General features: G+C 46.1%; 1 protein-coding gene across 2 annotated transcripts in view; it reads right to left on the bottom strand.

The window, feature by feature from the left end:
• The window catches only part of GLT1D1 (glycosyltransferase 1 domain containing 1), a 59593-nt gene that overhangs the window by 10004 nt on the left and 26861 nt on the right, over positions 1-22728 (bottom strand). For both annotated transcript variants that reach the window (XM_083717586.1, XM_083717587.1), the window contains 4 exons: positions 15738-15833; positions 9633-9682; positions 2812-2855; positions 1924-2044 (listed from right to left, as the gene is read on the bottom strand). In XM_083717586.1, the coding sequence (XP_083573712.1) occupies positions 1924-2044; positions 2812-2855; positions 9633-9682; positions 15738-15833 (311 nt within the window). The remainder of the gene's footprint in view (positions 1-1923; positions 2045-2811; positions 2856-9632; positions 9683-15737; positions 15834-22728) is intronic.

Genomic DNA, 22728 nt, shown 5'->3' on the forward strand with positions numbered 1-22728 from the left:
CTACCAAAGAAGAGTTGCTGTGCTCATTAGGCCTGACACTCCTATGCAGATCCTGTTTCTGATAATAAAGAGTTAACTCCCACTTGCTCAGTGTGATTTACTGCTGGTTTGCTCCTGCCGCTAAGTTGTGGACCTCCTTCCCCACAGACCTGTTCCTGGCCTTTCACTATGCAGATTTGTAGTTTCCAGCTTCTGCTGAAGACACATCCTTTTACAGTAGCCTTTGGCATTTTTTAGGACCAAGCCTACTTTGTGATTGTGACTTGCTATCATTCTGAGGCCTAGAAACTCCTCTTTTCTCAAAAAGCTGGGACGCTCAGTCTCCCAAGAGAGCTGCTATGAATTCTTATTATGCAAGAATACCTTGCTTCTGTCTGTCGCTGTAGTAAGATGCTAAAACAATTCGTGATAGGATTATCAAGAAAGAGAGGCGGGGCTCTGCTTACTAAAACAGGGCAGCAGAGACGAAAAGTCAAGCCAAAATAAATGACGCAAAGCATGGTCACTATTATGTAAATATAGATGTAGAAATAGTACACATCACAAGCATTGTTCAGGCATTATGACACACAAGTAGAATTGCTTGCTGGCCTTGCACCCACCACTGTGTCTCTTCCCTGACGGCAAGAGCTGTTTAATAGTGGAATGGACTCCCTTGGAAGGTTGAACAGAGATTGGATGGCCAACTGTCATGGATTCTTTAGATGTGATGATTGCAGTGCAGAAGATTGGACTAAGTGGCTCTTGGGATTACTTCCAACTCTACAATTTTGAGACAGGGGAGGCCTGTTGATTTTGCTAGCCCCAAATTTGAATGAGGTTACTGGGTTGAGTATGGGACGCGGGTGACACTGTGGGTTAAACCACAGAGCCTAGGACTTGCTGATCAGAAGGTTGGTGTTTCGAATCCCCGCGACGGGGTGAGCTCCTGTTGCTCGGTCCCTGCTCCTGCCAACCTAGCAGTTCGAAAGTACGTCAAAGTGCAATAGGTACCGCTCTGGCGGGAAGGTAAACGGTGTTTCCGTGTGCTGCTCTGGTTCGCCAGAAGCGGCTTAGTCCTGCTGGCCACATGACCCGGAAGCTGTACGCCAGCTCCCTTGGCCAATAAAGCGAGATGAGCGTAGCAACCCCAGAGTCGGGCACGACTGGACCTAATGGTCAGGGGTCCCTTTACCTTTTCACTGGGGTGAGTTACAATTAAATCAGTTAAAATAAATCTTTGTCAAGAAAACGGGGTAGGTCCATTTCTCTCTCTCTCTCTCTCTCTCTGATGTCAAAAGCCAGGGTAAAGTGGTGTGTCTTCAGCATCCAATAAAAGCTACATCATGAAGATGCCGGGTGCATCTATATGCAGAGGGAATGTCACAATTTCGGGGATGCCACAAAGAAGGCACTGTTCTAGGATGTAGCCACCCCGAGGGTGCTGGAAGTACCAAGAGGGCACCCTCTGCTGATCCTGGCACCCGAGATGGACTGTAAGGAAGGAGGCTGTCTCTCTAGATCAGGCATAGGTAAACTTGGCCCTCCAGATGTTTTGGGACTACAACTCCCACCATCCCTGACCACTGGTCCTATTAGCTAGGGATGATGGGAGTTGTAGTCCCAAAACATCTGGAGGGCCGAGTTTGCCTATGCCTGCTCTAGATATTGCTGGACAACAGCTCCCATCGCTCCTGACGATTTTGATTGAGACTGACAAACAAAAAGACGAAGGCCACAGCTTCCCATTCCTCACCCACTAAGCATTTGTTAATTTCACAGGCCGGCTGAAACTGTGAGTTGCTAACTGTTCCTGCATAATGTTTTAGAGAAAGCCCTTGTGTTTTGCGGGCTTTGAAAGGCAGACAGGGAAGCTGATGGAGAGTTCAAACCAGCCGAGCAAGGGAACGTTCAACGTGAAGGTCAATGTTCAAATGCAATTACCTCTAAGATTGTGGCCGACATCCCCTCCGAAATGGAACTGTTGACAACGGCAAAGCATTTTTTCACAAGAGCGTGCAGGTCTTCTTGAGAGATCTCCTGTAGCAAATGCACCCCATCTGCCCTACCAAGCAAAGATGGTTTAGTCTGTTAGTTGGCCTCCAGACACTGGACTTCAGAGTCGTCTGGAGATATTGGATGGCAGAAAGATTTCAGGTTGAGCTGGGGATCAAACCTGGGAATTTCTGTGCACAAAGCAGATGCTCTAGCACTAATCTGTGGCCCCTCCCCATAAATTCAGGAACATCCACATAAAATGTCTTCTGCAAAGCACCACATATTTTGGTGGTGTTATATCAAAATAAATAAATACTTAACACACACACACCTTCCAATGTAGCAGCAAGACAGGATTAATCTCCCTTCTCCTGAAATGTTCCTAACCTCCCCTGCAGCTCCTCCACCCATAAAATGAAATGTAAACATTTTGGATTTCAATTTTGGATTATAAATGGCTAATTTTGCTCAGAAGCTTCTTTTTCAGAGCTCTTTTTAGAGTTATCTATCAGCTGGCAACCTGGTTTGCCTTTTCCAACTTGGGTAAAAATCCAAGCCAGAGAAGAATTATGGGGTCATAATGCTTGTCTTGTATTCAAGGAGAATGTTACGAGCCCTTAACACTCATAATTCTGAGCCAGAAAATGTATGCTTCAGTAAAATCGCCACCTCAAACTGAAGTGAACATAGGAGGTCTCAGTAGGAATCGAGCTTCTCAACTAAATCTGAGCAACATGGAAAGAGATTTGTTTGCAATGAGAATTCGGGGGAAATAAATATAGCTATATATTTTTCTATTTTTATTTTTTTTAAATCTCCAAATTAGGAGCCTACCTTTTAATTTTCTCTTTGACTTCCTCTGCAAAGAGTGGATCAACCTACGACAGGGGAAATAAATCACAGGAAACCTATGAATAGCAAATCATCCTCCACATTGGGAAAATATTAATGGGCTGAGGTTGCAGTTTTGCTGGATACCAGGGGTGGGGAACCTCAGGACTCAGGCAAAAGGTGGCCCTCCGGGCCCCTTCATCCGGCCCCTGGGACTTTCCCCACACCACACACCTAGATCACTGGCTCTGCTTTGAACCTTCCTTGAATGTTTTTGCCTGGATTGAAGGTGTGCTTGAGCTCTGGTACTGCTTCTCACTTGTCTGGTGGAATGCGTAAGTGTAAAAGTAAAATTTACTTCACTCCTCTACCCCATTTTTTGCCTCTACTCTGCTGATCCTGAAGTGTGATGATGCCTCTTGGTATCAGTCACTGAGATGTTTGAGCATGAGAAAGCTTTTGAAGCTCCCAAACGAATGACCAGGAGGGAGAGAACATGCCAGCAGGGCATGTGTCTCTGCTGGATTCCTACTTGTGTGTAGGACCTCCTGACAATCAGTGGACAAGGAGAACTAAAGGTGGCTGGATCTGCCTTTTTTAATGTTCTGCTGGGCCCATGCTGGCAGGGGGCAGGGAGGAGGGCATTCCCCCCCCTTTCTTTTTTGTTCTGGCCTTAAAAAAACCCCCAAACTATGCCAGCTCTAGGGGTTTAGCCTAAAATTGGATGTGAGAGCCTTGCCCATCCCAAAGTTACAGGTGAAGAACTTTCAGATTTGACAAGCATTTCTTCTGCTTCCTCTTACTTTGTTTGTAAAGGTAAAGGTAAAGGGACCCCTGACCATTAAGTCCAGTCGTGGCTGACTCTGGGGTTGCGGTGCTCATCTTGCTTTATTGGCTGAGGGAGCTGGCATACAGCTTCCAGGTCATGTGGCCAGCATGACTAAGCCGCTTCTGGCGAACCAGAGCAGCGCACGGAAACGCCGTTTACCTTCCCACCGGAGCTGTACCTATTGATCTACTTGTACTTTGACGTGCTTTCGAACTGCTAGGTTGGCAGGAGCAGGGACTGAGCAACGGGAGCTCACCCCATTGCGGGGATTCAAACCGCCGACCTTCTGATCAGCAAGTCCTAGGCTCTGTGGTTTAACCCACAGCGCCACCCGTGTCCCTTCGTACTTCGTTTGTATCCATCTCTAACAGACATTTATTGTTCCAGGGTGGTGTGGGAGGAAATGGGGAAGCTCATATTACCCAGCATCTCAAACACTGGCATGTAACTTCCTTTCTGCCCTGTTCTACATTGGGTGAGCACTGGCTGTGAACCTATCCAGTGTCTCACTGAAGAAGCAAAGGGGGGTGAGATTTGCCTCCAAGATGGTGGCTCTCTCTCTCTCTCCTTCCCTGGGGAGATCCCATGGGCCTTGGGGAGCACAGGAACTGATTCATCTAGCTGAGCCAGTGTGGTGTAGTGGTTAAGAGCGGTGGACTCGTAATCTGGTGAACCGGGTTCGATTCCCCGCTCCTCCACATGCAGCTGCTGGGTGACCTTGGGCTAGTCACACTTCTTTGAAGTCTGTCAGCCCCACTCACCTCACAGAGTGTTTGTTGTGGGGGAGGAAGGGAAAGGAGAATGTTAGCCACTTTGAGACACCTTCGGGTAGTGATAAAGTGGGGTATCAAATCCGAACTCTTTGTCTACTTCTTCATCCTATGGCCCCCCAGGAATGCAGCCCAAGACATTCTTGTTCCACCAGGGTTTTAATGTGTTTAAATTTCATTCAGATAGGATTTCAAAGCCTGTTTTCTTCTGTTGCAGATGCTCTCTTGAACAACATTGGTGTTTAATAGTCACAAAATGCCTTGGCAGAGTCAAATCACCATGCAGAAATGCCTTACAAATAAGTAAATAATCTCATCCACTACAAAGCTGTTTCACTTGGTTTCTTTTTTTTTTACCAATCCCTGTGCTGCTGCAGTTTAAGAATTTTCAGAAACTTTCCCCCAATAAAGGAAAGGAAAAAGCAGGTGTGCAATTAAACTTTAGGATATATAAACGTTTTGAGAAATTTCCCAAATTTGTGGGGCTAAGGTGGGACGCGCCTGTTTGTTTCTGGGGAAAGTGAAGCAGATGTAAAGTGAAGTGCCTGAAATCTTTCACAGGCTGCATCTGAAGACATCGGAAACGCAAACCACATTATACCTGCTCCCAATTTTCTCTTCCACCCCAGTTCGCTTTCAAATCTTGCAGTGTATCAGAGTGGAAAGAAACAGAGATTAAAAAGAAAGAAAGAAAAATAACCAGCACAATGGAAAGCAGGAAGGTAATAAGACAACTCAATGTTCTAATGAAAATATAGGAGCTGAAGGTTCTAAGAGACAAGTTAATAAGAGAGGGGAAATTGCATTCGTTTTGCATCAGAGATGTTTCAGGGCTGGGGAGGGCTGGGGGAATAAATGACAGAAGGGGGCGAACAGTGCAGTTTCCAGGATATCAGACTGCCAAACCTTGCAAGCGGGGTTGATATACCCAGGAAGATATGGTGTGCATGTGTTTGCATAAGAATAAATACATGCACACTCCAAAACAGATGCTGAAGGGAGAAAGAACCTGAGAATGTAAGAAAAGCCCTGCTGGATCAGGGCCCATCAAAGCCTGCCTCCTGTTCTCGCAGTGGCCAACCATATGCATTCAAACTGGACCTGATGAGCACAAGAGAAAGTCTCTCCCCTCCGATGGTTTCTAGAAACTGGTATTTAGAAGCACTCTGTGTCCTAACTCCCCAGTGGATGGGAGCAATTATGAGCAGGCTTGCGAGATCCACTTTTCGTTTTAAACTAGAATCCTGAGCTCCGCCAAGTGGACCGGGACCTTCTGTTTCAACTGGCTTGTTTTACTGCACATTTTAAAGTGTGGATGTTTAATGTTTTGACTGAGTTGTTTTCCTGCTCTAAATGCTTTGATCTTAGAAGCCACCTTGGCAATTAAGCAGTATGTAAATGAATAAGCTCCAGGGACGCGGGTGGCGCTGTGGGTTAAACCACTGAGCCTAGGACTTGCCGATCAGAAGGTCGGAGGTTTGAATCCCCACGACAGGGTGAGCTCCCGTTGCTCAGTCCCTGCTCCTGCCAACCTAGCAGTTCAAAAGCAAGTCAAAGTGCAAGTAGATAAATAGGTACCACTCTGGCGGGAAGGCAAATGGCGTTTCCATGCGCTGATCTGGTTCACCAGAAGTGGCTTAGTCATGCTGGCCACATGACCTGGAAGCTGTATGCCAGCTCCCTCAGCCAATAAAGCAAGATGAGCACCGCAACCCCAGAGTCGGTCATGACTGGACCTAATTGTCAGGGGTCCCTTTACCTTTAAATGAATAAGCAACATTAACAACTTCATCCTGGGGGAAGTGTCACAGCTCAGGGGGAGAGCTTCTGTCTTGTAAGCAGAAGGTCCCAGGTTCAGTCCCTGGCATCTCCAGGTAGGGCAGGGAGAGCATCCCTGCCAGAAACTCTGGAGAGCTGCTGCCAGTTTGTGTAGGCAATACTGAGCTATGTAGAGCAATGTAAGGCAGCTTCCTATGAAGGTCCACAAGCAGCTGGGTCTCCCTCTCAAAGCCCTTCCATGGCAGGCAGCGTTGCCAGATTCAGAAGCAGAGAGCGCTCTTCCTAATGCGGCAGGAGACTGGAAGGCACAAATCGCATCAGTGGCCTAATACAGCATCAAAGAAACATGACCGAACATGACAAATCAATAGGCGTGGGCTCTTTTAAACGCAAAAACTTCAGAAGAGGAGGACAAAACGATTCACTTCAAGCCCTCCCCCTCCAGTTGCAAACAACCATCCTGGATAAACAAATTATTCTTCTTTAATGTGGCCATCGATACAAACTTGGCCTGGAAAACCGTCTTCCTTTACTTTGATGTTTTATTAGGGGTGGGGGGAGCCTATCAGTTTATTTATTTATTTAATCCCATTTTATTACATCGCTTCCCATGAAATATCTCAAAGCGACTTCACATTTATTTGTTGTTGTTGTTTTTTTAAAGCCTCTGCAATTAAAAACAATCACAGAATTTCATATATAGAAATGCAAAACATAATTGAGGGAGATCTTTGTGTGGAAACACACTCGGCCTGTGTTGAAATATACCACATAGGATTTGGCCTATTGAGAATTTATCATCAGAGTGCTTGAGTATACAGTCACACTTCGGGTTGAAGTAGCTTCGGGCTAAGTATTTTTGGGTTGCGTGCTGCGGCGACCCGGAAGTAATGGAGCATGTTACTTCCGGGTTTCGCCGCTTGCGCATGCACAGGTCAAAATGACATCACACGCATGCACGGAAGTGGCAAATCGCGACCCGCGGACGTGGCTTGCGTTCGCTTCTGGATGTGAACAGGGGTCCAGAACGTACCAGAGGTACCACCGTATATAAAATTATATTACTGATATAAAGAATTCCCTCTTCTGCTGCCTTACATTCCCCCCCCCCCCCGGGAGGGGGGATTAACTCTGATATTAGTTGCTGCATTGGAGAACCTACCCTGGAGAATTTAACCTGAAGGGCATTTGTTTTCCGTTACTTCTCTTCCCACTCCACTGCTCTCGACTTCAAACTTTCTCAGAACTGCAAAGTTTCTCGCTGGATTCCAGTAAATCTGTTTTACTGGGGGCGTATCTCCCCTGCCACTTTCATTGTCAGCTGGAATTCTGTGCAGACTCTTGCCAGACAGAAATCTCAGTCGTTTGCTACCAGCTGACATCTGTTAATTATGTGCAAACGCAAGACCGGCAGGAATGGCTTCAAAATAGCCAGAGCACAGAGATGAGCTGTTGGTAGCAGTCACAGGACATGTTTGATCCTGCTTGGTACAGAGGTCAAGAAGGACGATCTATATTTCAAAAGAGCAAACGGCACAGATGGAGGCAAACTGCAGCTGGGGGTGGGGAAGTCTGATTTTTAAAACAGGAAACAACACAAATGAAATGTTCTTTCTTCTCTCTCTCTCTCTCTCTCTCTCTCTGCCTTGTGGTTCTAATCCGGTTTGGGACTGTTGCATTTGCTTTTAAACTACAAAATAAAAATTTGTCATGTGTGAGCGTGTAGCTTGGTCTTTTTGCAGACTCAGTGATGTTACCGGCACTCGGAACATCCAAGGGCAATGAGTCCCACAGGTTAACAAACTTGTTTTGTATATTCTGTTTCAATATACAATGTGTATGCAGGTAGAAGAGTTTGGATTTGATATCCCGCTTTATCACTACCTGAAAGAGTCTCAAAGCGGCTAACATTCTCCTTTCCCTTCCTCCCCCACAACAAACACTCTGTGAGGTGAGTGGGGCTCAGAGACTTCAGAGAAGTGTGACTGGCCCAAGGTCACCCAGCAGCTGCATGTGGAGGAGCGGGGAAGCAAACCCAGTTCACCAGATTACGAGTCTATGACTCTTAACCACTACACCACACTGGCTGTCAGTTCTGTTATCATTCATTGGTTGTATGCTTTGTATTGTATTTTCAGCTGGTGAAGACTATCACGAAACAGTAGTATCATTCCGGAAACACTGTCCTTGAGACTTTTGGGGACGTCTTACATTGGAACCTTTGAAAAACATTTGCGAAAACCTTACTTTTTAGACGTTTGAGTCATCTTTTGTTGAAACCTTTGAATAACCATTGTGAGACTGACCTTTTGACGCCTATCTTGAACACATGACTTGACGTTCTGTGCCACTAGTCTGTTACACTGCATATATGAACTCCAATAGATTCATTTCTACCTTTTGAATGATATTCTTTTACATATGATTTAACAGTTATTAGCCTATGTGTTGTGTCTTCATTTGTGTTTGGGCAGCCACTTCGTCAAGCTAATTGAAGGAGAACTCCATACCGTGAAACGCAGAGATTGCATCAGGTGATTTTGGGTCTTATGTGGCTATCCTACCCCCACTCCACACCAACAAACACTAAACTTTTTTTTTTTTTAAAAAAAAACCTTTTAAAAACAAATTCTATGAGGAGCAGAGGCAGTTTAGTGGGTTATATTTTACTTTAACATTTTTATGGTAAAGGTAAAAGGACCCCTGACCATTCGGTCCAGTCGTGGCCGACTCTGGGGTTGTGGCACTCATCTCGCTTTATTGGCCGAGGGAGCCGGCGTACAGCTTCCGGGTCATGTGGCCAGCATGACTAAGCCGCTTCTGGCAAACCAGAGCAGCGCACGGAAACACCGTTTACCTTCCCGCCGGAGCGGTACCTATTTATCTACTTGCACTTTGACATGCTTTCGAACTGATAGGTTGGCAGGAGCAGAGACTGAGCAATGGGAGCTCACCCCATCGTGGGGATTCGAACTGCCAACCTTCTGATCGGCAAGTCCTAGGCTCTGTGGTTTAACCCACAGCGCCACCCACATCCCTTTAACATTTTTAGATGGCCTAACATTTTTAGATGGCCTAAAAAACAAAAAATACAATTGTGCAAACTGGAAGTGAGTAGAAGGAGCATTATGGGTTTTTGAGGGGATACCTGCTGAGACCTTTTGCAGGTGCCATAGGAGGTCCTACTGGGCACACTGGCACGTACGAGCACCAGGCTGGCAATCTTTGGTTTAGTATGACCTTAATGGCAGAGAGATCTGACCCACAGGGCATAATCTAGCAAGACATTCTGGTGGAAGCCGCACACAGCAGTTTTGAGGGATGACTCCTTCTCAGTGGGGGGCTATAGACTTAACAGCGCCTGCCTGCCCTAGCACATGAAAACAAATTCACGCAAAGAATTTATATTTAGAAAGAATGCTTACAAAGGAAGCAGGGAAACTTACTGTGGGTCCAATTATAATCAGGTGTGTGCTGGGCTCCTCTCGGTGCCATTCTATCAAACAACAGGAGAGAGTTCTGGTTACAGGAAAATAAGCGTCATATTGTTCTGGTTAGGGCATTGTAAAGAGAAACTCGGGCAATCCATCAGTTAATTGGTTTATGCAAATTTTGACTCATTAAAAAAAAAGGAAGGTGCCCCCAACCTACTGGGCAGCAGACTTAAAACTAATTAATTAATCAACCACAAAGTTATTTTGCTGTTTCTGGAGGGAGGCACTCGTGAAAAGTCAATGAACACAGAAGCCCTGGTCAGGGTAACAGGAACTGAACTCTGCATTTCCATAGCAGACGCGATACTGGAAAGCTCTTCGCAATCACTGTTGTGCTGATGTATCAATCATTCTGGCAAACCTGACAGCCATTATGCCCAATTCACAGCTGGGGGACTGAGGCCAAGACATTGTGATTTTTCCAATTGCCCTACATTTTGCAGAGTCCCTTCAGATACCGGTCCTACTTGCTCTCTCTCCTAGCCATGGTATTCTGGCCCTCCTGTAGCTCAGTTAAAGAAATCCTACTTGATCAAATCATATGCATCTTAATGAATTATTCAATCAATCAAAGCTGCATGTGAATAAAACAACAGTCTACTATATATTTTAGAAAATTGTTTGCTCGTTTGCTTTATGCATTTGGACATCTCATAAGAGTTGGTATTTTGCATTATGCTTCCTGGGTTCAAGAAGCAAGTTTTCATCTATGCTTGGATAAAATTGGATGCCATTTTGAATCAAGATGGAGGACTGAACTTGTCAAAACCGCACTGATTTAAAACCAGATTCCAAAACCACACCAATATTATTATTTTTTGTCCCTTAAGAATTCCTAAGCAACACCAGGCACGAGGTTACTAGTTCTAAAGAAAAACAACGTTCTGTCCCAACAAATTAATAAATAAGTTGTTACTTATTTTAGTATAGTGCTAGCAGAGGCATCCTCCCTCCTGTCTCACACTCGTACATGAGAACATCTCTTCCTGGATGCTGCCTGCAGTGACAAGCACACACACATGATCTATGCCTCTCCACCCACCCACCCACCCACCCACCCCAGTGGTCCTGCTTCCTTCACCTGCAAAAGTACGAACATCTGGCCAATTAATTGACTGAACCTCACACAATCAACCTGCTAAGATTTCTTCAGTCAGGTGACAGCCCTATGTAGCAGCGAAGTGGATTACTACCCCATGTTCATATTTAGTGAGCAGAATTTACAGCTCAGCTTTAGCACAGAGTGACTGGATTAGCCTGATGATTAAATTCACTGCTTAATCAATGTTCTCTTGCTGAGGGTCAGTTCCGAAGCCTTGTCACTTTCGTGGTTTCTCTTCAGTACAAGTGTAAATACTTGTGGTGCTCAGAGCTGTCTCCCTGAAGCCTTTCCCCTCCAACTCTCTCTTCTCTCTCACACACACATAAACACACACACAAACACACTGCCATCCAGTCCCTGCCCCTGATTCTGTGTTCAGTACAGACTTATTGACCTTTCCTTTAAAAAAATATTCCATGGCCTTGCCCAACCTGATGGCTTGGGCCTCATTTCTCATTGTGTCAGCCTTCCCCCAACTTGGCGCCCTCCAAGATCCCAAGGCTCCAGATCCCACTGGACCCAGCTAGCAGACTGCTTTGGGCTGATGGGAGTCCATCAACCTCAGGAGGACATCAGGTTGGAGAAGGGCTGGGGCAGGAACTACTGAGCCAAGTGGGACTATCAAGGGCAGGGGAGAAAGATTTGGCGTTGGCCAGAAGGTAATGGCTTTTCCCACCTGCCTTGCCCCCCCCCACCTTTAGGAGCCTTCATAAAGGAGCTGTTTCCAGAGGAAGAACTATGGGGGGTGGGGGGTTGGAGAGACTCTGTCATCAGGAGATGCTGCTCCACCTCCAGCCCAAGGAACCTTTCACAAGGGAGCTGCTGCCATGAATATTATGTGTATGTGTCTCTTTAATGGACTGAATAGAGGGAAAGATTACACTGGTCAACAACAAATTTGTTGTCTGTGTTTTTTCAGCTGATTTAGGATGAATCTGATGCACTGAATCCAAAAATCACATTGGTTTTGCTCAATCAGGTCAAGTTTTTGAGGTATGACCACATGTCGGTTTTTTACGTTTTTGTTCACATGTACGCTTGCGTGGAGCATTTTAGAAGAAATAGCGGGGGTAAAATGCCATGTTGAATAATTGTTTTGATTGGAAATGATTATTTTAATGACAAGAAGTATTCAGGTCCAATAGTTCTGGGTGATTATGTTGAAAAAGGATCAGTTTGAAGTCATAAAACCTCGAAATCTTCCTTAAATTGGTGCGGCAAAGCATAAAGTTGGGGGATCAAAACTAAGTTAATGGGGCAGCCGCCCCACAAAGTGTAAAGCTTGGGCGCCACACCTGGTGTGCAAGGCATGCACCGAGACTCTACGTGGGTGGACCACTGGCAAGAGGAGTCTGAACTTTGGGATTCCCATGGTTTGGAGGGAGTCGACAAACCATGTCACCGACTGCTACTTCTGCACTGTTGATGTGACTGGGATCAACAGAAAGAACTGGAGCAGCCTCAAGTATACTGATCTTCAATCAGCACGTCGTCCTGTAGCTCGTTGTGATGAAATTCCAGTGCCTATCTTCGGAGAATTTCCTGACATTAGTGACGAAGATGCCTCCAGTGTTGAAGGACATGAAGAAGAAGAAGTGGTTCTTGAAGATGATGCTCCACATCCATTTTCCCAAAAGGAGTTGAATGATCTAGTTCACGACCTCAGCTTGTCAAAGGACTCTGCCGAACTGTTGGCATCCAGATTGAAGGAAAAAAACCTCCTCTCTGACAGTGCTCGCATCAGCTTCTTCCGCAACAGGCATCAAGAGTACCTCCATTTTTTCTCGGAAGAGAAGGACTTGGTGTACTGTGCAGATATTGCACAGCTTCTGCTCAAGCTTGGAGTGCCACAGTACGAACCCAAAGATTGGAGACTGTTCATTGACAGCAGCAAGCGATCACTGAAATGTGTTCTGCTACACAACGGAAACCAGTTTGCCCACTGAAGGAGAACTATGAAGCGGTGAAGTATGTGCTGGAGAAAATTGGTTATGATCAGCATAAGTGGTTTATTTGTGTTGACCTGAAGATGGTGAACTTTTTGTTGGGACAACAGTCTGGCTTCACCAAGTACCCATGTTTTCTGTGCATGTGGGATAGTAGGGACCGTGCTCAGCATTACACGAAGAAGGACTGGCCTGTGCGGGAGGAACTGGTGCCTTGCAGAAAAAGGAACGTCATCAACGACCCTCTGGTGGACAGAGACAGAATACTCTTCCCATCACTGCACATAAAGCTTGGCTTAATCAAGCAGTTCACCAAGGCTCTGGGCAAGGATGGTGACTGCTTCACTTACTTATGCCAGGCTTTTCCAGGATTGACCATGGAGAAGTTGAAAGCTGGCATCTTTGATGGTCCTCAGATCCGTCAGCTCATCAGAGATCCAGAGTTTGGAAGCTCAATGAACGAAGTGGAACTGGAAGCGTGGAAGGCATTTGTTCTGGTAGTGAAGAACTTTCTTGGCAACAATAAGGCCAGAAACTACGCAGAACTTGTCAACAACATGCTGACTGCTTTCAGAAACCTGGGCTGCAACATGAGCGTCAAGATGCACTACCTATTTTCACATATGGACCGGTTTCCTGAGAACCTGGGTTCAATGAGTGACGAGCAGGGGGAGAGATTCCATCAGGACATGAAAAAGATGGAGACCAGGTATCAGGGTCGCTGGGATGCAGTCATGATGGCTGACTACTGTTGGACTATGAAGAGAGACCTCCCTGCCGCTGAGCATTCCTGGTGTTCCAAGAAACGGAAGTTCAAGCCCTGAAGTTTGAAAAATGGTGAAGCAACATGCAATTTACGTGTACTTACCTTTATCAATGCCCACCATTCAGTTTACAGTAAACCTGACCTGATGGAGAGAAACGGATGCCATTTCCTGATTCAGCACTGCAAAAATACCCTAAATCAGTTGTAGAAATCTAGACAACATTCAAAAAGTAAAAAAATTGTTGCCCAGTGTTATGAATCATAGGGGTGTGGAGAGTGTATGTATGAACTTAACAGTGCTAGTTTGTTTTTTGGCTGCTGCTTTGTTGATATTGCCTTGTAGACTATAAACGCTGTATTGATTTGTTAATCATATAACATGAATTTTGCTTTAATTGTGATGTTTAGCTTATTTTTTTAGTTGAAATAAAAAAATAAAAATAAAAAATTGTCCAGTAGCACCTTATCTCAGGCCTATTTAATTGCTCATCTTCTAACATTGTGTATGCCATCAAATGCCAACAGTGCCCTTCAGCTCTCTATACAGTGGTACCTCAGGTTACATACGCTTCAGGTTACAGACTCCGCTAACCCAGAAATAATACCTCGGGTTAAGAACTTTGCTTCAGGATGAGAACAGAAATTGTGCTCTGGCGGCGCAGCAGCAGCAGGAGACCCCATTAGCTAAAGTGGTGCTTCAGGTTAAGAACAGTTTCAGGTTAAGAACAGACTTCCGGAATGAATTAAGTACCGTATTTTCCCCTCTATAACACGCAGATTTTTTCTCCTAAAAAGGAAGGGGAAATGTCTGTGCGTGTTATAGAGCGAATGTGTGGTCCCTGGAGCCGAAAAAGCAGGCAAAAATCAAATCGCGCGTCTCCTAGAAGGGAAACCTGAAAAGAGGAAGTGGCTGCTTTCCTGCATTCTGCCTCAGGGTCTTACTGCCCACCCTCCTCTGTTTCATTGCTGTCTTTGCTCAAACGGAACAAAGAGCAGGGAAAGCCCCTCCCCTCCAGGCAAGCAGAGGGGAATTCCTCTCTGTGCTACGGTGCTGCTGGGGGAGAGGGAGAGAGAGCGGGGAAGGGAGAGAGGGGGGGAGGGAGGGAGAGAGAGAGATGGCTGGCTTGGGTGGGGGGAAACTTTTGCCTTTCTTTCCTCCCTCCGTTAAATCCCTCTCCTGCATTCTTAGCCAGCTGCTTCTCTGCACACCCCTCTCATGTCGCTTCTTTGTTTTTCCTTCGCTCCCCACTTAAAATGTGGTTACAAAGCATAGATCCACATGGATCCTCAGGATCTTTGCATTGGGTCACCCCAAATTCACCATCAGATCACATAGCATGTCCATGGCTACAGCCTGCACCAAAAAAATCACGCACCCACTGTTGCCTGGGGCTGCAATGGTGCAAAAACGTGGTTACAAAGCATGGATCCACAGGGATTCTCAGGATCTTTGCATTGGGTCACCCCAAATTCACCATCAGATCACATAGCATGTCCATGGCTACAGCCTGCACCAAAAAAATCACGCACCCACTGTTGCCTGGGGCTGCAATGGTGCAAAAACGTGGTTACAAAGCATGGATCCACAGGGATTCTCAGGATCTTTGCATTGGGTCACCCCAAATTCACCATCAGATCACATGTCTGTGGCCACAGCATGAAGCCCAAAAATGATACATCCACTGTTTCATTCAAAATGTTTCCCCCCTTGTTTTCCCCCTCTAAAAACGATGTGCGTGTTATGGTCAGGTGCGTGTTATAGAGCGAAAAATATGGTACTTAATACGAGGTACCACTGTATTGGACAAACCGGACAAACCCTACACAAAAGGATAAATGGACATAAATCTGACATCAGGAATCACAAGACAGAGAAACACGAAAGCTTATACCAGAACAAACTTAGTTGGTCTATAAGGTGCTACTGCACAATTTTTTATTATTTATTTATTTATTTTGGCTGCGTCAGATCAATGCAGCTACCTACCTGAATTTATTTTTTCGTTGTTGCTTTGTTAACACAGTTTAACAGAGTGTCATCGTTTCACGGACAATTTGTTAATTATTCTAAATGTTTTGTGCTGTATCTGTGATGTTCTATTACGCTCCATCATGCTATCATTATTTATCGTTTGTAAGCCTCTTTGGGATCCCTTTGAATCAAAAGCGTCACAGAAACATAATGAATCAAAAGCAATCCTGCATTTGCTACAAAGCAAAAGAGAAAGGAAGGGGGTACCAACCTGCAAAAGCATCCACTAAATAAAGAGGATCCTTGACTCTTCTCAGACCACATATCAAGAGGAAGAGGCGCAGACTGCTGCTGTCCTGGAGAATCCCTTTATTATTATTTTAAAAAGCAAGAATGTCAAGAAAGATTACACATGCCTGGAAATGTGAAATACAGAAATCAGGAAAGTTATGGTTCCACCCTTCCTCTGGCCCAAGTACTTGGCTCTCCCACCTTCCTTGGACTTGGATGGTGAGATCCCAATGACATCCTCATCCATTCCATCACATAGAAGTCAGTGCCTGTCGAATCAGACATGGGGCCTTGACGTCACCACAGCCAGTTCCTCAAGGACACAAGGCCAACTGCTGCATAAAGCCTTGGGTTGCCCTAGTGCTTGGCAGAGACAAGTCTCAGTCAGTAGGACCCACTGGGACAGCCCAGGCTCCTGACATTCTTAGAGAGACTTGTCTGGACTTTGATGACCTGCTACCAGAGCTGACTTGACCTCCTCTGCTGAAGAAGAGTTTGGATTTGATATCCTGCTTTATCACGACCCGAAGGAGTCTCAAAGCGGCTAACATTCTCCTTTCCCTTCCTCCCGCAAACACTCTGTGAGGTGAGTGAGGCTGAGAGACTTCAGAGAAGTGTGACTAGCCCAAGGTCACCCAGCAGCTGCATGTGGAGGAGTAGAGACGCGAACCCGGTTCCCCAGATTACGAGTCCACTGCTCTTAACCACAACACCACACTGGCTCTGCAGAACAGGACAAAGAGCCGGCAGAACAGGACAAAGATGGCACCACAGGTTGGGCCATCAACCTTTGTAGGGCTAGCAGGCACATGTGGAATTTTGCAGAAGTGCTGTTGGTGCCAGTCACAAAATGGCTGCCAAAGGGGTCTTTGTGGTATTGCACCAAACGGCTGCCACATCTAAAAGAGCAGGGAGGAGCATAAAGTGGTGTAAATTTTCTCCCTAATTAATGAATGGAGCGGGGAGGAGGGAGGCAATTAAATCAGCCACTGCCATGCTCTCTTACCGGAAAAAAGCTCTTTCCACCTCTCTTCTGCTCAGAATGGTAAGGAGAGCAAGTGTCTCATCCACGGCTTCCACTGGTGAGCCAATGCAAGCAGAAACTGAGCAGCATAGATTTCTGAGGACTTATTTATGGAGACCTTTCATGGGCCTTCCATGGAGAGCACTGGTGCCCATGTGTGAAAGGTTGGCAACCCCTACTATATGTGCTTTATGGGTGTGTGTCCAGAGATAACAAGAGAGCTTCCACATCCTGAAAATCAGAACAGCTCCGAAAATTAAAAACACCCCTCTCCGAATCCTTCACCATTGCCTGCCAATCAGCTCCCTCGACACTACACCTGACATTTCAGTTGTTAACATGAGAGGGAAATCTACTGAAGATAGCAATCTATGCTCTTCGCCGTGCTTCAAATGCATTCTTTTTTTAAAAAAAAAAATTAATAATAGTAATAATCTGCCAAGGGAAGTTTTTCAAAGTGCCACTCGAGTCAATGTCAGTCCAGTTGAGGTATGAAATTCAAAAAATAAAATAACACACACACCCCATCATGTTTAAAGACAAGAGAGAAGGGACAGAACATAAAGGGAATGGCAAAGGCTGAGATGAGGCAGCTTGAGAAGGCAACAGTTGAGATAGAAGCGGGGTTGGAATGAGCTTCAGAGTGTCATGGTCTGGTTCACGGGCGATCAAAGTCCCAGATGGGGACGTCGGGACCGGGGGCAAGATGGCGGGGTGGGAGCAAGAATGGGAGTCAGGAAGCCAAGAGTCTGAGGGTCAGAGAGCCGGGAGTCAAAAAGCCAAGGGTCCGAGAATCAGGAAGCAACAAGTTACAAAGTCAAGAAGCCAAGAGTCACAAAGTCAGGGGTCCAAGGATCAAGAAGCAAGGAGTCAAGGAACCAAACGCAGCAAGGCAGTGAAGGGGTACTGTGGCAAAGAGCCGAAGGGAAAATGCTGACCTTATATCCCTTCCCGGCTCTTGCCACCAGGTGCTGTGAGTTACCAACTAGCCTCACCTGCCTTGCCTCTTCAGAACAAATTTAGGAAGGCCCTAGTCCTGCAGAGTCCTATTGGTCACAGGGCCTGGCTCCTGCACAGACACCTGACACAGAGTTAGGGAATGTAAGAAGAGCCCTGCTGGATCCGGCCAATGGCCCATCTAGTCCAGCATCCCGTTCTCACAGTGGACCATATGAAGCTCACAAGCAGGACCTGAGCACAGCAGAATTCTTCCCACCTGTGATTTCCAGCAACTGGCATTCAGAGGCCTACTATCTCTGAGGTACCGCCTAGCCCTTGCGGCTAGTAGCCACATAAAGCCAGTTTCTTTATAAGGCTGAGCCAGACCATTGGTCCATCAATCCCGGCGCTGTCCGTGCTGATAGACAGCAGCTCTCCTGTGTAGGGGACATTCCAAGCCCTGTGCAGGGGACTGAACCTGGGACCTTCTGCATGCAAAGCAGATGATCTAGCCCTGAGCTATGGGCTTTCCTCCGCTGTTCATTACAGGGGTGCAACTGCCAGCTCATCTCTGGTTGCATGTGGGGTGGGTGGGGCACATTGCACGGCACTGTTCAGTGCTTCTTTTTCTAAAAAAAGATTGAGGTTAAATCCTGACAAGACAGAAGTACTGTTTTTGGGGGACAGGAGGCGGGCAGGTGTGGAGGACTCTGGTCCTGAATGGGGTAACTGTGCCCCTGAAGGACCAGGTGCGCAGCCTGGGAGTCATTTTGGACTCGCAGCTGTACATGGAGGCATAGGTCAATTCTGTGTCCAGGGCAGTCTACAAGCTCCATCTGGTACGCAGGCTGAGACCCTATCTGCCCGCAGACTGTCTTGCGAGAGTGGTGTGTGCTCTGGTAATCTCCCACTAGGACTACTGCAATGTGCTCTATGTGGAGCTACCTTTGAAGGTGACCTGGAAACTGCAATTAATCCAGAATGCGGCAGCCAGACTGGTGACTGGGAGGAGCTGCCGAGACCACATAACACAGGTCCTGAAAGACCTACATTGGCTCCCAGTACATTTCCAGGCACAATTCAAAGTGTTGGTGCTGACCTTTAAAGCCCTAAACGGCCTCGGCCCAGTATACCTGAAGGAGCATCTCCACCCCCATCATTCTGCCCGGATACTGAGGTCCAGCCCTGAGGGCCTTCTGGTGGTTCCCTCACTGCGAGAAGCTAAGTTACAAGGAACCAGGCAGAGGGCCTTCTCGGTAGTGGCACCCGCCCTGTGGAACGCCCTCCCACCTGATGTCAAAGAGAACAACTACCAGACTTTTAGAAGACATCTGCCCTGTTTTGGGAAGCTTTTAATGTTTGATGCATTACTGTATTTTAATATTTTGTTGGAAGCCACCCAGAGTGGCTGGGGAAGCCCAGCCAGATGGGTGGGGTATAAATGATATATTATATTATTATTATTAAAAAATGTTTACGGGTACTCTCATGTTTCTACTCATATTGAAATACTGCCCCTCAATGAGGCCAAACTTAGATTCACAAAACGTTTAGGGGTATGCATACCCCTGGGGGAAAAAGCACTGGCGCCGTTCCACTGTCTCCCTCATACTTTCTCCTGGCCTTGGCAGGAATGCTACAGATCATTCTGTGCCATTCCAGATGTTGCTGTGCTCTGATCCCCATCAGACGCCTGCCTGCATGGCTAATGGTCAGGGATGATGGGAGTTGTAGTACATCAGCATCTGGAGGCTTCCTCCTCCTGAGATAAACAGGAAAAGCTCTTCCCCCGATCATCTCTCTCCCATTGCATCATTTTCTCCCTGTGTTGTCCTAAAAAAAAAAAAGACGACCCAGCAAATAACTCTCTGCCAGTAAGTTTCCTGCCTCTTAATTTCCTGAAACCTTTGTGATCTTTTTCAAAACAGCTGTGAAACGCAGGAATATCAACCACCCCGAGCTACTGAAGTAGTTCCCAAAAGCTCGTTTCCCTAAATGTCACCAGGGATTGGTAGCACGTTCCAGCAATATCGCTTTTGAAAATTAAAAATCAAACCGGGGATTTTAAAATGCTTTCATCTTCACAACATTTCCGTTTGGCTTCCATCTGAATAGGCCGGCTCCATCATGTAAGCTCCAGACAACCGAAAAGGTGATTTTAAAGGAGGTAATTTGTTTCACATTTTAATTTTCTTGTTTGAGGGTATATATCCACACACACACACACACACACACACACAATCTCTGAGTCCAAACACAATTACAAAATCTTTGACTAAACAGCAAAAAAAAATAAAAAAATAAAAAGGTAATCAAAATATTTCTAAAGCTCAAAACTGCATTTCTTTTATAAGAAAGGAGAACAGCTATTCTTAATGGCAGTTCAATATTTTAAAAATACCAACACAGTCTCCAAATTGGTTTATTTAATTCTTTTCTTTTGCTATCCTTCCTTTACACAAGAGGTACCTCATTTTGCTCACAGCAGATAAATTCCTTAATTTTTAATAACCATCCCTTCAATACTGACACTTCCCCTCAGTATTTTAGCACAGACCACTCTAGCATCTATTAACATAAGAAAACTCCCTTCTCTTTCTTTTAACTAGCAACCATTTTAAAGTTTTTTCTTCTTCTTGCAGTTCAAGGAGGTAACCCACCTCCCACCCCCTCATGAGATAGCAAAGAACTGGTGGTTTTTTTACCCCAGAAAAGCCACCACAGGTGTTAAGGCCTCTGAACAGAAGCATCAAGAAGCAAAGAGCCGCTGCAATAGGGAGGTAGACAGGCATCCCCACACCCCAGAAGCGCTGTGGCTTATCACAATATACTTTCAAAACATGTTGGTCACATTCACAGAAACTTAGCCTTAGGAAAAAAGAGAGACTTTTAGGAAGACTGGATTCTGCTCTTAGTTTGTATTCCTGTGCAGCTGGTGGACGGCGGCATGGGTGTAGCTCAGCTTCTACAAAACCAGAATAGGTGGAGTTTCCAATGAACATCTGGAACAGATCTAATCCCCTGAGCTGCATCTACATTAATGGTTTCTACCTGAAAAGCTGGGACGCGGGTGGCGCTGTGGGTTAAACCACAGAGCCTGGGGCTTGCCGATCAGAAGGTTGGCGGTTCAAATCTCTGTGACAGGGTGAGCTCCTGTTGTTCGGTCCCTGCTCCTGCCAACCTAGCAGTTCGAAAGCACGTCAAAGTGCAAGTAGATCAATAGGTACCGCTCTGGTGGGAAGGTAAACGGTGTTTCCGTGCGCTGCTCTGGTTCGCCAGAAGTGGCTTAGCCATGCTGCCCACATGACGTGGAAGCTGTACGCCGGCTCCCTCAGCCAGTAAAGCGAGATGAGCGCCGCAACCCCAGAGTTGTCCGCGACTGGACCTAATGGTCAGGGACCCCTTTACCTTTACCTGAAAAGCTAACTTCCAAGTTAACCTCCCTTGCAGCCCTGACATTCACTGATCATTCTTCTCTGTCCACCATGGCAGCACAACTGCAATGAAAGCAAGCACTCTGCTTCTGATGACAAGGTCCGCCGCGATGCTTGAGGCTCATCTTGCACCTTCCTGCGTTTGGGCCCTGCTGTGAGTCGTGATCCAAATTTGCAGGTGCGAAATTGCTCAAGAAAGGAAGGGTCAGCCCATGCCTATCACCAAAGCGCCCTGCTTGAAATTTTAATTATACGTATGTTATAGGCATTCGGCTTGGACGGAGACTCCGCTGGGCTCCATGCACATTGAATTCATCTGGACTGTCAACAGCATTAACCCCTGCACATCTGCAGGCTTCTCACCGTTTAAGATTCTGGGGTGTAGTCAAGCTCCACTATACAGGTGTATGCAGTGCCGGGTTTACATATAAGCCAAACAAGCTATAGCTTAGGGCCCCACTCTCTTGGGGCCCCCCAAAAATGTAAAGAATTTTTTTTCAATAATTACTTTGATAAAATACATATTTTGTTACATACAAATGGCTTTAGATACCTATTAGGTCCCTAAATGGGATGCGGGTGGCGCTGTGGGTTAAACCACAGAGCCTAGGACTTGCCAATCAGAAGGTCATGGTTCAAATCCCCGTGACGGGGTGAGCTCCCAGCTCCTGCCAACCTAGCAGTTCGAAAGCATGCCAAAAAGTGCAAGTACATAAATCGGTACCGCTGTGGTGGGAAGGTAAATGGTGTTTCCGTGCACTGCTCTGGTTAGCCAGAAGCGGCTTAGTCATGCTGGCCACATGACCCGGAAGCTGTACGCCGGCTCCCTCGACCAATAAAGCAAGATGAGCGCCACAACCCCAGAGTCAGCCACGACTGTACCTAATGGTCAGGGGTCCCTTTACCTTAGGTCCATAAATTACCATATAGCATATATTCAACACAGAAAACAGTGACAATTTGCTGTTGACAAAGGACAGCTGGACATATAAAGGGCCCCATTACCTTCAGTAGCTTAGGGTCTCATCAAACCTAAATCTGGCCCTGGGTGTTCGCACGATCAACCCACACATAACCACATATATGCATGGCGCCAGAAATGGCAAGAGAGAGCTGGAGAATGCCCATGGCTCATGAAAAGACCCTCCCTGGAGCCCAAAGTGGATATCTTCTTTTCTTCATCTTTTCTGTCTCTCTATTTCTTGATTTTTCTTTCTCGTTTTGGTTTTCCATTATTCTTTTGTCTTTAGACAGGTTTGGCTTTTAATGTAAAAAACTTTCAACTTTTATGTTGAAAACATTCAATGAAAATTAGCTAGAAAAAGGTGGGTTTTAAAAATGCAACAAACAAACAAATTATTCTGTTCCTAGCAAGTGCTTCCCCTTGGAGCCCCCCCCCCAAGCTATTTTGACAACCACCTGGGCTAATCTTACCAAAACTGGTCTGAAAAGGCTCACCTAACTTTCCTCTGTGTACACATATATATGTGTATGTGTAGAAAAGGACAACCAAAATGCTAGAGGGGCTGGAATAACTCCCCCTATGAGGAAAGGTTACAGCATTTGGGGCTTTT

This window comes from Podarcis gaigeae (assembly GCF_964106915.1).
Source record: "Podarcis gaigeae genome assembly, chromosome: 16".
NCBI classification, from domain to species: Eukaryota; Metazoa; Chordata; class Lepidosauria; order Squamata; family Lacertidae; genus Podarcis; species Podarcis gaigeae.